The 13674-nt window shown below is 33.9% G+C and overlaps 1 protein-coding gene across 1 annotated transcript; it reads right to left on the bottom strand.

Annotated features, from left to right (window-relative positions):
- Window positions 1-35: 35 nt before the first annotated feature.
- LOC140964307 (exosome complex exonuclease RRP44 homolog A-like) lies at window positions 36-12262 on the bottom strand. Its single transcript, XM_073423972.1, has 24 exons — window positions 12016-12262; window positions 11761-11898; window positions 11493-11650; window positions 10927-10982; window positions 9657-9779; window positions 9369-9499; window positions 9018-9258; window positions 8398-8554; window positions 7194-7434; window positions 6414-6570; window positions 6237-6305; window positions 5561-5686; window positions 5406-5458; window positions 4671-4777; window positions 3891-3945; window positions 3716-3815; window positions 3005-3116; window positions 2623-2743; window positions 1889-1948; window positions 1687-1792; window positions 1508-1603; window positions 954-1035; window positions 807-872; window positions 36-440 (listed from the first exon to the last, which is right to left on the bottom strand). Exons 1-24 carry the CDS (start codon window positions 12067-12069, stop codon window positions 242-244), a joined length of 2808 nt encoding a protein of 935 aa, XP_073280073.1. The 5' UTR covers window positions 12070-12262; the 3' UTR covers window positions 36-241.
- Window positions 12263-13674: the final 1412 nt, after the last annotated feature.

Below are 13674 nucleotides of genomic sequence, written 5' to 3'. Positions count from 1 at the left end.
AGTACACCAAATTTCAATTGTACGGAATGTTGGGATAAGTAAAAAGTACAGAATGTTTTATATATATAAAAAAGGGACATATTTGATACAAAAAATAATAATAAGCCCAGTTCGAAAGAAAAAAAATGAACCAACCTAGCATTTGGAAAACAAAACTGAAATAATTATAACTTTTTTTTGGAAAGAAAAACACACGAAGGAACAATATACCAGTATTTGTGTGGGGATATGAGCATGTCTTCTATATAAGAGTAAGCTGGAGCTTTGGCCTGTTCGGTTGCGGCTCAACAACCTCCATGTGAATCATTACCGTTTGAAGCACACCATAACAAACATCACCACCTATAGTTTTGATCTGTTGCTTCCGCTCGTCGATCAACCATTCTCCCCCTCCTTTTTGTCCTCTTGGCATAATATATACAGGTCCTTCTATTCCATATCTGCAAACAATGCTCAACGATCAAGCTATCATAGCAAGTGGTGTCTCAGGGAGACAGATTGCGCCTCCATGGGATGTATTCACATACTTCTGATTGAATCAAAGTATGTCACTCAAGTTGATAATTCATGAATAAATGAAGCACGGTGTAAGCAAGTTAAAAATATTAGAAAAGCATATGATACAGTACCTAGTAATATTCCAATTCATCAAAAACCAAAGAAAAAAACCACCAAAAAACAGTAGTGTAACTTCGTTCACAACCCAATTATCTAGATGGTTTAAGCAAGCGAAACAAAAGGATTGTGCGTAAAAATTATCTAATAAGAAGCATAAAAGGCAATGGATCAAGAAACGAGAATCTTACTTTGGCACAAACACTATGAAGCCATTCGATCTTATTTTCACTATTCTGGCCTCAGTATCAGTAGGCCTGCACAAATGTCAATGTTCACAAACGTGAGAGAAAGAGAGAGTGAGGGAGGGAGAAGATTAGACGATGGCTTATTATTACCTTTTCCTGAAATAAATGAGTGTATGGAGCTCGACTGAGGACCGGCTAGCCATCTGGGCATTTCTATGCCGATAATTCAAATCTGCATGGTATAATGTACATGAGAATAGATTACAGAAGCATTACAAGCACATGCCAATAAAAGGTATCGATAGCAAAGTGTATTCAGAGAGACTGCAATTGTATCTTTGGAAACAGAAAACCTTAAGCCATAAAAAGTTTTATTTGTGTTGATCAACAAACTTAATGCAGGAAAGTTGTAAATTCCTATCCTCAAAATCTACTAGAGTATTGCACAGCAGCTAAATGACTTGACAGGGTAGCGTTTGCATTCACAGGATGGAGATCAAGTTCTATAAAAAGGTGAAATCACGAAATAATGATCATCTGACAAAATGGAATAAAAAAAAATAGTATCAGGACTACTCATCTTAAATTGAGTGCAGTCCCAAAATTCATCCATAAAATAATAAAGTGATCAGCGATAACACCTTAAAGCACCAAAACAAAATGTATACTTCAAATCGAACCAACATTAGTGAGAAAGTCCTTACTATCAGCAACAGCAGTAAGCCAAGATCTGTCTTGGAATACATCTGGAAGCCTGAATATCCCCAAGGATGCAGCAAGCAACCGGTGTACCATGACATCTATGAGAAAATAGGGAGTTCCAATATCACAAGTTATTATTGAACCACAAAATGATTAAAAAATGAGATAATTTTTCATGTACCTGCATATCTTCTTATGGGAGAAGTGAAATGTGTGTACAAAGGAGCAGCAAGACCATAATGAGCAAATTCTAGAGGGCTGAGATCTCCACTGCAAAAGTATACTGCCTGAAATTGCACATTACAGGCATGGATACTGAAATTTCTGACAAACCTTAACCATGAAAAGGAATATAAATTATTAAACTAATTTACTTTAAGTACCTGTGTCATGCACCTTGTTGCCAGAATGCGAATCAGCTTATTAAAGTACGGATCATCACCCTGATTTTTTGGTTGGGGGAGAGGAAACCAAGTGAGAAATAATTGTATAAAAACAGCTAAGAACAGATGCAATCTATTCTTGAAAAAAATCATTAAATAACGACTGCAGAAGCCAGGGAGGCCACAGGAGAATAGATTTGCAATAGCCCCATTAATTTAGGTGGAATTTATCTTAAAGACGTTCTATTTCGTGGATGAATAACATTATTAGCTTTCGATCATCCATCATAGATGTCATATATGCTTTATTGTCAATCATCTTAAAAGCTGATAACAATTTGAAACAACCAGGAGTTCAACATCTAAAACACATACAGTCAGTCCATAAAGGAATGCTTATTATTTTATTGGAAGGAAATTTTAAGAAATAGAAAGTGCTGTTCTCAGTCCTTTTTCAAGTTCACCTCCCAAGACAACACCCTCCTACATCATTAACTTTAAAAATGTAAATACTGCAAAATCATTACCTACAATTATGATTTCAAAAGAGATGTCCTGTGATCATGCACTATCGCAGGGAAGGCCAATGTTTAAGCTTATATGGAAACATTTTCATAAGGCTGTTCTACTTTCATACAGAAACTCAATCACACAATAAAACTAAGATTTGGTAGACTTGGTGTAAAAAAGAATGACTTTAACATAAAGAGAAATTTCAAGATTTATTAACCAACCACAGCACAATCAAGTGAATCAGCCAGTGCTTTTGAAGATGACACATCCAAGTAGAGACCAACAGCAGCAGCTGTTCGAATCAAAGGTTCAAGCATCTCTTTGGTTGGTCCAGGATGCCGCCTGCATATGGAATAGTCATGATGAGGTAAACAACAAAACCAGTTTTCATCAGGTCTTCCCATGATGTTCAATCAGCAGCTATTATAGCAATCACATCTGAGAGGGAGAGAAATCTGGCTGGATGGGTTAAGTCAATCAATCAACGTAAGCATGAAGATAACGACGGCAAAGTAACACAAAAAACTTTTATCATGGAGTTGAGAAAAATAAGGAAAAACAGCGAAAGAGGATTTGGTACAGGTTGTGAGGCTATAACAGTACCTCAATAGAGCATTGAGAGGAAAATGTTCCAAAATTTTTTTAGCCACTGATATGTTAGCAGCAAGCATATATTCCTCGATCATCTGATTTGCTTCTCGAATTTGATACATACCTGTACATGAATAAACATTAATTATTTCAAAACAAGAGCCATAGAATCACACTGACGGACAATATTTCGGAATGAAACCACAAGAAAAATAAAAAGATATAGGGGCACTTCACCATCCATGGGTATTTATTAGCTTTTGACATCACAGGCTCAATCTTGAAAATGAAAACTTTTCAAATTCAATAACTTTGGTGTAGGCTCTTATGGAGTCCATATAATATAGAGTAATTAAAGATCTTACATGACAAATAAACTTCAGGTGACAAGTTTGTTTGGAAAGTTTTCAGCCTAAAAAACAAATGGCAGCACGAGAAAGAAACTTGAAGTATAGTCCTTCGTAGAGAAAATAAAAATAAGTGCTATTACGTTTTTAAAACATCTGATTGTCTAAAACTAATCAAAGTTGGGAGTGCCTACAATGTTATGGTAAATGACAGGGTGTAGGCTTACATGAAAAATTGGCTCATCAAAGTACGTATGCTCGGGGAAAACATATAGCATTGAGAGGTACAAAACTGTAGTTCTTGTTTGGGAAAATGCTCATACTTGGAATCTTGCTTTCAAATATTTCTCAAAGGAAGCAAAAGGGATCAAAATACCGATATCAAGAGGATCATGAGTTTCAGTATCAATTTGAAATTTTACTTCAGCAGAAGCAAGCGTTAAGGCCCCTCTTTCAATGCGCTTTCGCCTCATTATCTACAAAATAACATGTGCGAATTACAATTTAGTCACTCCATACGGAAAAATCAGTAATTACAACACTTTGATTACCTTTGCCAGAGCATTCATATTTCGTAAATCTGTGGTTAATGGGTCCACCAAGCGACTGTAATATGAAAATATTTTTATATAAATGAACAAGGAAACCAAAATACCTTGACGTAGTAAAACAAAGAGAAGCAATATCACAGTGCTGCATAAGTGTTACATCCCCACCAAAACCATAAAAAAAATAATAAGATATTGATTAAAGATCACAAGAAGCTAGAAATACGTAATAAAAAAAAAAAGAAGAAACTAGAAACATAATGCCTGCAAAGACTATTTTTCGATTTTTTGAACAAGCAAAGTAATATTGCTCAACAATAACCACTGGACTTCTGAGTGAAGTAATAGTTAAAGTATGAGTCGGATTTTTCTCAGGAGATCACATACCTTTGGGAACTGAGCTGGTGAAAATAAGGGAAACTCAGGTTGGAATAAGGATAGTATCTATGGCAGTCTTTTTTAAGTTTTCTACTGTCTCATGCATCAAATATCCATTCATTAAATTTGGTTCAGGAATCATACAACAAAGTCAATAGAGTTCAAAACGAGTCTATCAGATAGGAACATTGTTAGCGGAAGAAAAGATACCAATTACAAAATACGATGGTAGCAAGAAAACACTTAATGAATTCATATTAAGAATTATATAGGATTGGTAACAAAACGGTTCATCAAAAGAGATAATGGCTTTAGAAAATAAGAGAAACAATGATAAAATATGTAAGGGCAGTGATACTATCTCGGCTATTTGCTATATTTAAGGGAAATGTTGAATATGATTACCTGTCATCCATCCTTGCCTGAGCCTCAACATAAGATAATGCTGCGCATGATTTGATTATCGCCTTGGTGAATTTAGTAGAAATTATCACTGCTTCAGGAGTCATTTCCTAAATTACGAAGAATCGGAGAAAGTTGAATCAATAGGGATGTGTGGGTTTTACCTCATAAACTATATGTAAGCCATTACAGAGAATATCAACAACTATCAATTTCCCTAATCGAAATTTAATAGAACAGAACAATTCCACAAGTTGGGTCAATGTTAGAATAGTATTGATAATATTTTAAGTTAGTTGAGAGCCCTTCCTTGGGATTGTACATGCAAGCATAATTTGGTTAAAAGCTGCACCAAGTAAACTATCTTTACAAGAAATCTTCAACACTATTTTCTGAATTAGACTTCAGCAACTACAACAATCGTCTTCAGTCTGAAGTAATGATACTGTTTTAAGATTACAACTTGGAATAAAGTATTTCTAAAAAAACCATCAAATAACCATGATTAATGATTGCAGAGATTTCATTCTGATATCAAAGCAAAAGATGCAATAAAAGGCAGTTAGCAGCCTCCTTAAGAACACGAAAACAAAGGCCAAAATATCGACAATTGTCTACAAACTGCTTGTTGACAATCACAGCATAGCTGGTGGAATGCGTTGAACTTATCAGAACGCTTTGAGAAAGAGGAAACATTTAGCTATTCAAGATCCAATTATTTTGAGAAACAACACGTACCCAAATAACAGAAAAGGCTAGTCTCTCTACATCTGCGCGGAGTGAACAAATATCTGCAAAGAACTAACGTTGCTTAGCAAAGATAATACTTTGGCCAAGTACGCAATATTCACAAAGAACCTCTATAAAACCCCTAGAGTAGACTGATGCAACACCTTCTGTCAAAGGTTTCGGAAGCATATCAATACGCCTCTCAACAAGGTAGACTGAGGTACCCCTTTGTGAAGCCTCATCATCCAAGGGAGTTCCAGGGTGAACAAAATTTGTAACATCAGCAATATCTGATACATGTTATTAAAGATAAACAAGAATTGAACATGCCTTATCTTTATCTTCAGGGGAAACAAAACCTCAAACACAATTTATTTGAATAAATCAGGCAATCTAAAGAATATCCAAGGAAAATAGATTCTTATAAACCCTTATATAGATCGCCACAAAATGTGGACCACTCTTTATGCTATCTGAGATTTTAAAACCAACAAATGAGGTCACATTCTAGAATCTCTTCATGCCCTAGTGTGACAGTAATGAACATCTATCATAAAAGCTAAAATCATAAAGTTACCATTACATAATTTTACGGCACAGTAGATAAATTTATACGAACCTTAAGGGGAGTTCCTCCCAGTCAGCAAATAAAAAGGCACATAGGTGGCTTTGCCACAAAAACTTGCATTACAGAGTATACAGTCATATCCAAGTCCCGGTCCTTTAAAGCAAAAAAGTTCCTTTGCAACAAGAAATCTCCAAGGAAGACTAAAGACAAATAGGGATTCCATATTTTCAATATTAACAAGCAACCAAGAAATATATGTGACCGAAGGATACGAACTCCTACTTCAAAATTTCCACTTGGTAGAAGTGTGCAATGTAACGCATCATCAATATCCCTGCATCCTGAACCAACAGCAATAAGATAGTTCATGCAATGCAATAAACACTGTGCGTCTAGAAGCAATATTAAGAGGATTAACATCACAAAAATTTCATGCATTAAGCCAGTACCTGGGGGATCCACACTAAATACGCGTAGATCGCGCAAATCCAGCCTGATTGGATTTGCTACATCTTCTTCAGACACAGACCAAGGTAAGGGTGGCAAGCATGCTAAAACTTGAGATGAGAATGGCCTAGCATCGACATCATTCTCAATGAGCACCACCTGCAGCATAAGAGTACCAGTCAAACACAGTGATACTGCCAATGGTACTCCTATTTCTTGATATCACATCTGGTCCTTGTGTGTGTGTGTGTGTGTGTGTGTGTGTGTGTTTTGTTTTCAAAGGAATACATAGTTCAAAGAGTTTTCTATAACAGATTTTGCAACATATAGTACATCTTCACACGTATAATGTTCTCGTCAATTCTCCTAATCTTCTATTTTATTGGTTCTTTAATGTGGCCCCAACAGTATTTCTCTCCAATATTTTTCCTCGAAGATATCATATTATTTTGGCAAAGCTTATTAGTGAGCATATTTGTCTAACATGTTACTTGATTTGTGTTTACGAAGACCGATACACCACATTTACTCTGATAAACACCAATTTGATAAAAGATCTGTTATTTCATGTAGAAAAAAAGAGCAAAAGCAGTAGTTACAAAAGCAGTAGTTACTGGAGAATATGATAAACTGAACTGTAGACACATATATTTATGATCGAGTTCATGGTAGAGATGCTCCAGGCGTGGAAAGATAGCATATGTGAATTAAATCGTCATAATAGCAATTAATATTTGCATGATTCTTAAGTGATGGGTGGTGTAAAAAGCAGTACAGCGCACCTCGCTTTCAGTATCTCTGTCACCAATTTCCCCAACTGTTCTTATGTAATGCCCAGAAGGGTATCGAGATAAGCGATCCCATGAATCAACAGCAACAATAATTCTTTTGTCTAACAGATTCCCAAGTTGTCGTGTTTGTACACGTATCTTAGGAATTCTCCGATCTTTGGAAACAAATAGAGCGTGGGCAATACCACCATCACCTGCTGGCATTGGCATAGGGTCTAAAGATCCACAATACCTGCACAGAAAAAAAGTTGACGAATTAAGTACAAAGGAAAGAACAGATGATAGTGTGGGCAATTGGTTTAAATTTTTCCATGTGCTTGAGTTTGATATCATCTACAACAGGAACTTCCGTCATTGTCTCAGTTTTAAAGGTAGTGGACGATAATGGCTTTTTCAAAGTTTAAGAATGTAATAAAGATAAATCTTTTTTCTTTCAACCATGCAGAGATCTACAGTTTGCCCTCTATAGCAAAATACAGATGTCTGTTCAGGCTAATTGACAAAGAATAAACTACAGTTAGGCTTGAGATGATGGGATGGCATTTGTCATGGGCACTATCGGTTGGATCATATACCGAGCGAATGACCATCACTGGAGAATATGGGCCTGTTTTCCTCAGATTCAGAAAAAGCAACTTTACAGTATTTGGGCAATAGTTGCCCAAGTTTACATAGCATGAAGACCCAAAAGCTAGTTATTGTTGTCAATACATGATATCAAAAGTCATAAAACCAAACTTTGTCGTTGATGCTTCAATTTCTTTCTGGCCTTCTACATGCTTAGATGCTTCCTAAAACATTTTGTAACAAGAGTTAGACAAGTGTAAAATTACGGATTTGGAACCAATGTGGTGGATTAATCCAAAGGTTCACATAAAACTAGTACATCGCCGAAATGGCCTTTTCTTTGGAGGGATCCTAGATCCTATTTCTATCTCTCTCCTTATCATTTGGAAAAGATCAAGACCCAATTTTTAATTGTAGAAGCAGAAAAACAAGAAGGAAAAGGAGTGAATATAACTTATCATCAAGCACCAGCACTGCATTAAACAGATTTAACTTTAAGATTTATGCAAAAATACACTTTAACAAATGGTTTGTTAACGAGGAAAAAAAAAACTAAATTTCAAATCAATGATTAAAGGAATATTTTCATGATTAGAAAGTAACAGGCTGAGCCTATCATCCTACTTACGAGTGCCAATTCCGTTTGATAATACCAATAACACGCCCAGATGGACGAGTTGGCATGGCATTCTTGTCCCCAACCGAAACTTGCGATATATTTGTAACTCGAGGAGCATCATCAGCACTAACTGGTGCTAAATGAACATCGTCTTCCTCTTCTTCCTCTGGAATACAAAATGAAAAAGGAATAAATAGAACAGTTTGTGACAAAATAGGGAAAATCCAAATGAATGATGCTAGGCCATTTTAGAATGCTACTCTACACAAAGTAATTAGTTTCTACGAATTGGCTCGATTCTATTTAAATTTGCTAAAACATTAATGTATGTCCATTAGCATTTGTTCAACTCAAATTGTACTCAGAAAACATGATAGTGAAGTACAGCCAATTTTCTTTTTTCAAGAAGCATGTTTGAGCATTTCAGGGGATTAAAATATTTTGGCAGCACAGTTCATAGGAATGACAGCCATTGCAGATATTTTAGAGCCTGATCTTGTTATTATATCATCTAAAAAACCCTTCCAATCATTACTAATCACTAGCATAGTGGTGCGGAAATTATTCGATTTGCAGCAATCATTTATATTATTATGCAGTATATCATAAGCATGAAAAGGACTACAAACCATCATTAGCTATTGCGAGAGATTTCTCATCGTGCCATTGATCTTGAGGCAAAAGCTCCACAACCACTATATCGCCATCAAAAGCCCTATTCATGTTTGTTCGCCCATAGATGATAATTTCATCACCAATACTTTCACTCCCAACATAGGCTTCAAAAGGATTGTAACGATTAACCCGTAGTTTCCCTTGGTGATAAATGCGACAATGCAATCCAGAAGTAATTTCAGACAATGGTTTATGCTGCATGGGATTCACATAAATGAAAGAACTATCAAAGGTGCAATTGCATTTAAGATGGTAGAAATCAGCCAAAAATTATTCATAAAGAGAGCATGGTGATAGCCTACAACCTCAGGATAGATTATTTTTCTCTTCGCAGGCCTCAGATCTTCCACATCCTCCATTGCAGCATCCTCAGTTAGAGGTTGAGCAATCAGGTCAAGCAATCCTGGCTGACCAAGCGATTTGACATATGACTCAACTACAATGAGCATTAACTTCATAAATACATATATATTATATAATGATCAAGCAAAAAAGGACTCTATTTTGATATTGCAGAAGTTGAGACAGCCTAAGGCAATCTCAAGATGATCAGATGGATTCTAACAAAATCATGTTAAATTGTTAACAAATACCTGTTTCGGCATTAATTCCATCCTTTATGGCCTTCCTCTTGTTTTCTTTATCATTTGTAACAAGTAAGACTCGCACCGAATTACCAAGATGATTCTGATACCATTGGGCTGCCACCCTGATAGCTGAACCATCATTTCATTGTCAGATAAGAAAATTCCACAATATGTTAAAACTCAAAGAGCAATATTTCAACACAGTTACAGAATTGTTACACAGTTTTAAAAAACCTACCTGAATTAGAACAAGAAGTCCAGCCAATAAGTTAATCTAGAGAAAAGAAAAGTACCTTCACATTGACCTAGATATTTCAAGAGAATTTCGGAATCATGGTATATAGGTAAGTAACATTATAGTAGGGTATACATTAATTTCCACTACTTCATGGTTCTCAAAATAATTGCAAAGCTTGTACTCAAAATCATCTAAACAACCAGTAAAAAACACATCACAGTCATAGAAATGATAAAGAATGCTGAAAAACAGGGAATCCTGCACAAAAGCAAAGCAAGCCTTATAAAGGCCTTTGGATAGGGCCAATCAGTCATCACAAATTCGGCAGACGGTTCCAAGATTCTCAAAACTGAAAAGAAACATCTTAGTTGAACATGAAGGTCCGTTCTTTGTTATCAAAAATCAAACAAATAACCTCAGATGTGCCCACTGGTACTGCAAAGAATTTGTAAGGAAATGGATGGTGCATGATTACATAGAGGCTTTCCTTCCAGGGTTTCGAACTGGTGAAGAAACCTTCAGCCTTCTACTTATCATCGGTCCACTTTGTTCCTATGTTCGCCATGTTCTGCTTAGGCATATTTTGTGTTATTTTTGTTCGATATCCAGCTAAGTGACTATTCTTGATTTCAATTTATTTCTTGGCCTAAGGGCGAGATTAGATTACTTAGTTCTCTCATATCCCCCAAAAGCTTACATGTCTTCTTGGTTTGGCAATTTGTGCATATTATCTTATCCATTTGTCTCATGGCATCTTATGATGCTGGCTCCATATAACTCCACAAAATTACGACAAAGCATGAAAAAGATATAAAAATATTTATATATTATTTAAGTCAACATAGAAAAGAAGATTTGTAAATTTAAAAAATAAGCCATTAAAAAATTTAAAAAATTCTTTAAAAGTATCAACATTATTAACGTAAAAAGAACAATAAAACGTAGAAAATCTCAGATTGCTAACTAATATACAATCAATAAGCAATCCAAAAATGTAGAAACAGGTGTGTCTCTAATTAAACACAAAGATCAACATACCTCTGTCATTCCTGTCATTTGGAGTTTCACCAGTCTCGATTTTCACAAAGGTATCCCTAGATAAAAATAACACGAATTAGTAAAAATGACACCAGTATCAATATCATGTGTTTGATTGTAGTATTGAAACAAACAAGAACAGTTTGAGAAACCATGAGACCTATGATGTAAAGGGTATTTCACTGTTAACTATATAAGTGTCACTACTTCGATTCCTCGATAACTAGTGGAATACATGAAGAGATCAAGAAATTCAGTACTAAATTTGGGGCACTCTGCAAATTTTTTTAATGAATTCAGGCCCCATAGTCAACTTCTATCAGTCAAATGACCAAAAAATGATACACATTAACCTTCCCAACCAAAAAACATAAAGCAAAACAATAGATAAAATACTCTTACATCTGTATCGTGAATCATTCAAAATTTCCAGCTATGACAGCAGTTTATGGTCAAGAACTATCAATTGATCCAATAGAGCACAAAAAGAGTTTAGGCAAAGTTGAGGATGAGTTAATACATCGTCATCCGATCATGGCTAAACTAAAAATTAAAATCGAACATACTTGTGGTATTCATTGGAAAAGACAAAAAATCTCCTCTGGGAGTTGCTGCAAAGCGCTCTAAGTCTATTATATACTGCCAGATTCTTGTTCTTCACCTCCTCCAACACTATAGATAGAATTACCACATCATCTAGAGCTGGATTTTCCAGTAAATCAATCTAACAACAGAGCCAAAGAAAATAAGCAGTATGAGCGAAAAAGTCAGAAACTTTCCGTAAATGGTCTTAATTTTTTTCCTTAAAACAAAGAAAAAATAATAACAGCTTACCTGATGGAGGACAACATTAGTGTCCACAATGAGAATGGTCGAGGCAGTCGAATTGAAGCGTGCTGTCGAAATATCACAGACTTTACAAAATGGAGCACCGCAGTATATATCATCTCTCAAATAGTGTTCTCTCACCACCTGCAAATCAATTGGTAAATCAAACCTAGTTTATGGGAAAACAGCACGAACTGAAGAGAAACATAGAGAGGAAGAGGGAGAGAGAAAAAATTTCAGAAATTAAGGTTTAGGAAGAACCTTGACAACTTTTCCTTGCTTCGTTTTCTTGACAAACGACTTGCTTTGCAGCATTCTTAAACTTTTTCAACAATTAATATCACACAGTTACTTAGCATATAACAATATCTTGATGATGAAGAGTTTAAAATTTAATCGAATTGAAGCATCGGACAAGAAGAACGGCAGGCGGCGGGCGGCGAAGCGGGCTGTGGTGGCGGGATGGACAGGGAAGATAGGTAATTTGTTATATTCTCTCTCTAAAGTAAAAAAATAAATTCCCATAAAATCAAATATTCGATAAACTTTATATCTAAACTATTGTAAAATAATATCCTTCCAATTTTTATAAATTGTATTTTACAAAAAATATATTAAATATGTTAAAATTATTTTAAAATTAATATATTTTTTGGACATATTTAATATTATTAGATATCCTTAATATTATTTAACATATTTAATATCCTTCTTTGTTAAAATCATGCAACTTATAAAATATTTTAATTTTCATGTAACTCATATTTTTTATTCTAAAAATATAAAATATATATTTCAATTGTTATTTAAAAACTATATTTAGAGAGCATTTTTCAAAAAATATTATTCAAACAAATATTTTAATTTTTTTCGCTTACAAATAACTTATTATAATTGTTCAAATAACTTATATTTTTTTAAATAGAGAATTTTTATCTAACTTTAAACAATATTTTTTCAGTAAAATTTAATTTTCACGTGAATAATAAAACTTGGGACGTGCATATACAAGTACACGAGTAATTGTTTCATTTGTACACGTGGAATAATTTATATAATTAAAAACATAAATCAGAATTTTAGAAGAACTGGTGAAATCAAATATTTTATTATAATTAAATTTTTATTTGACATAAGATCTGTATCTTAATAATAAGTAGGGGTGGACATAGGAATTTTGTTCAAATTATGATTAATATAAATCACAAAAATATAATTTATATAAAGTAAAATATGAGCATAAAAGTTAAAACATTATCATCAATTCATGATTAAATCATTTGACAATTTATTAAATATATACCACCAATAAAACTTATCATTGATTTTAAGATATTTTATTTGATTAGTTTGTTTTTTTAATTAAATAGTAAGGATATTACGCTAATTTTATATATAAAAAAAATTGAAAGGGCTCAATGGTATTAATCTAAGAGAATTTTTTTATTGAAGTAGTAATTCAAACTTATTTTTCAACAAATAAATATGCTTTTAATTTAAAAAAACATTTATTAATTAAATAACGAATTGGTCAATTGGACTTGTGTAGAAAATTTTAAAATTTTGATCATGCGATAAGTTTTGCATAAGAAGTTGGGAAAATAGTTTTTATTTTTTTACTAACTTATCTATTTTTTTTATTCATTAAGTTTTCAAAATTTTGATTTTGATAAACTAACTTTTAATTTTCGACTATTTATGTGAAAATACTGACATATCAACTAAAATTGCTGATGAGACATCTAATAATGTTGACGTGATATTAAAAAATAACTGACATATCATCGGATGTCAGTCAACATTTGGACCAAGATTTAAAAGTAAAGTGTACCAAAACCAAAATTTAAAAAGTTAATAGACCAAAACAAAAAATTGGACAAGTTAATGGACTAAAAAAATATTTTATCTGAGAAGTTTTAG

The sequence above is a fragment of the Primulina huaijiensis genome, chromosome 18 (genome assembly GCF_012295235.1).
Source record: "Primulina huaijiensis isolate GDHJ02 chromosome 18, ASM1229523v2, whole genome shotgun sequence".
In the NCBI taxonomy this organism is placed as follows: Eukaryota; Viridiplantae; Streptophyta; class Magnoliopsida; order Lamiales; family Gesneriaceae; genus Primulina; species Primulina huaijiensis.
The sequence above is the reverse complement of the archived record's forward strand: the minus strand, read 5'-3'. Positions and strand labels throughout refer to the sequence as shown.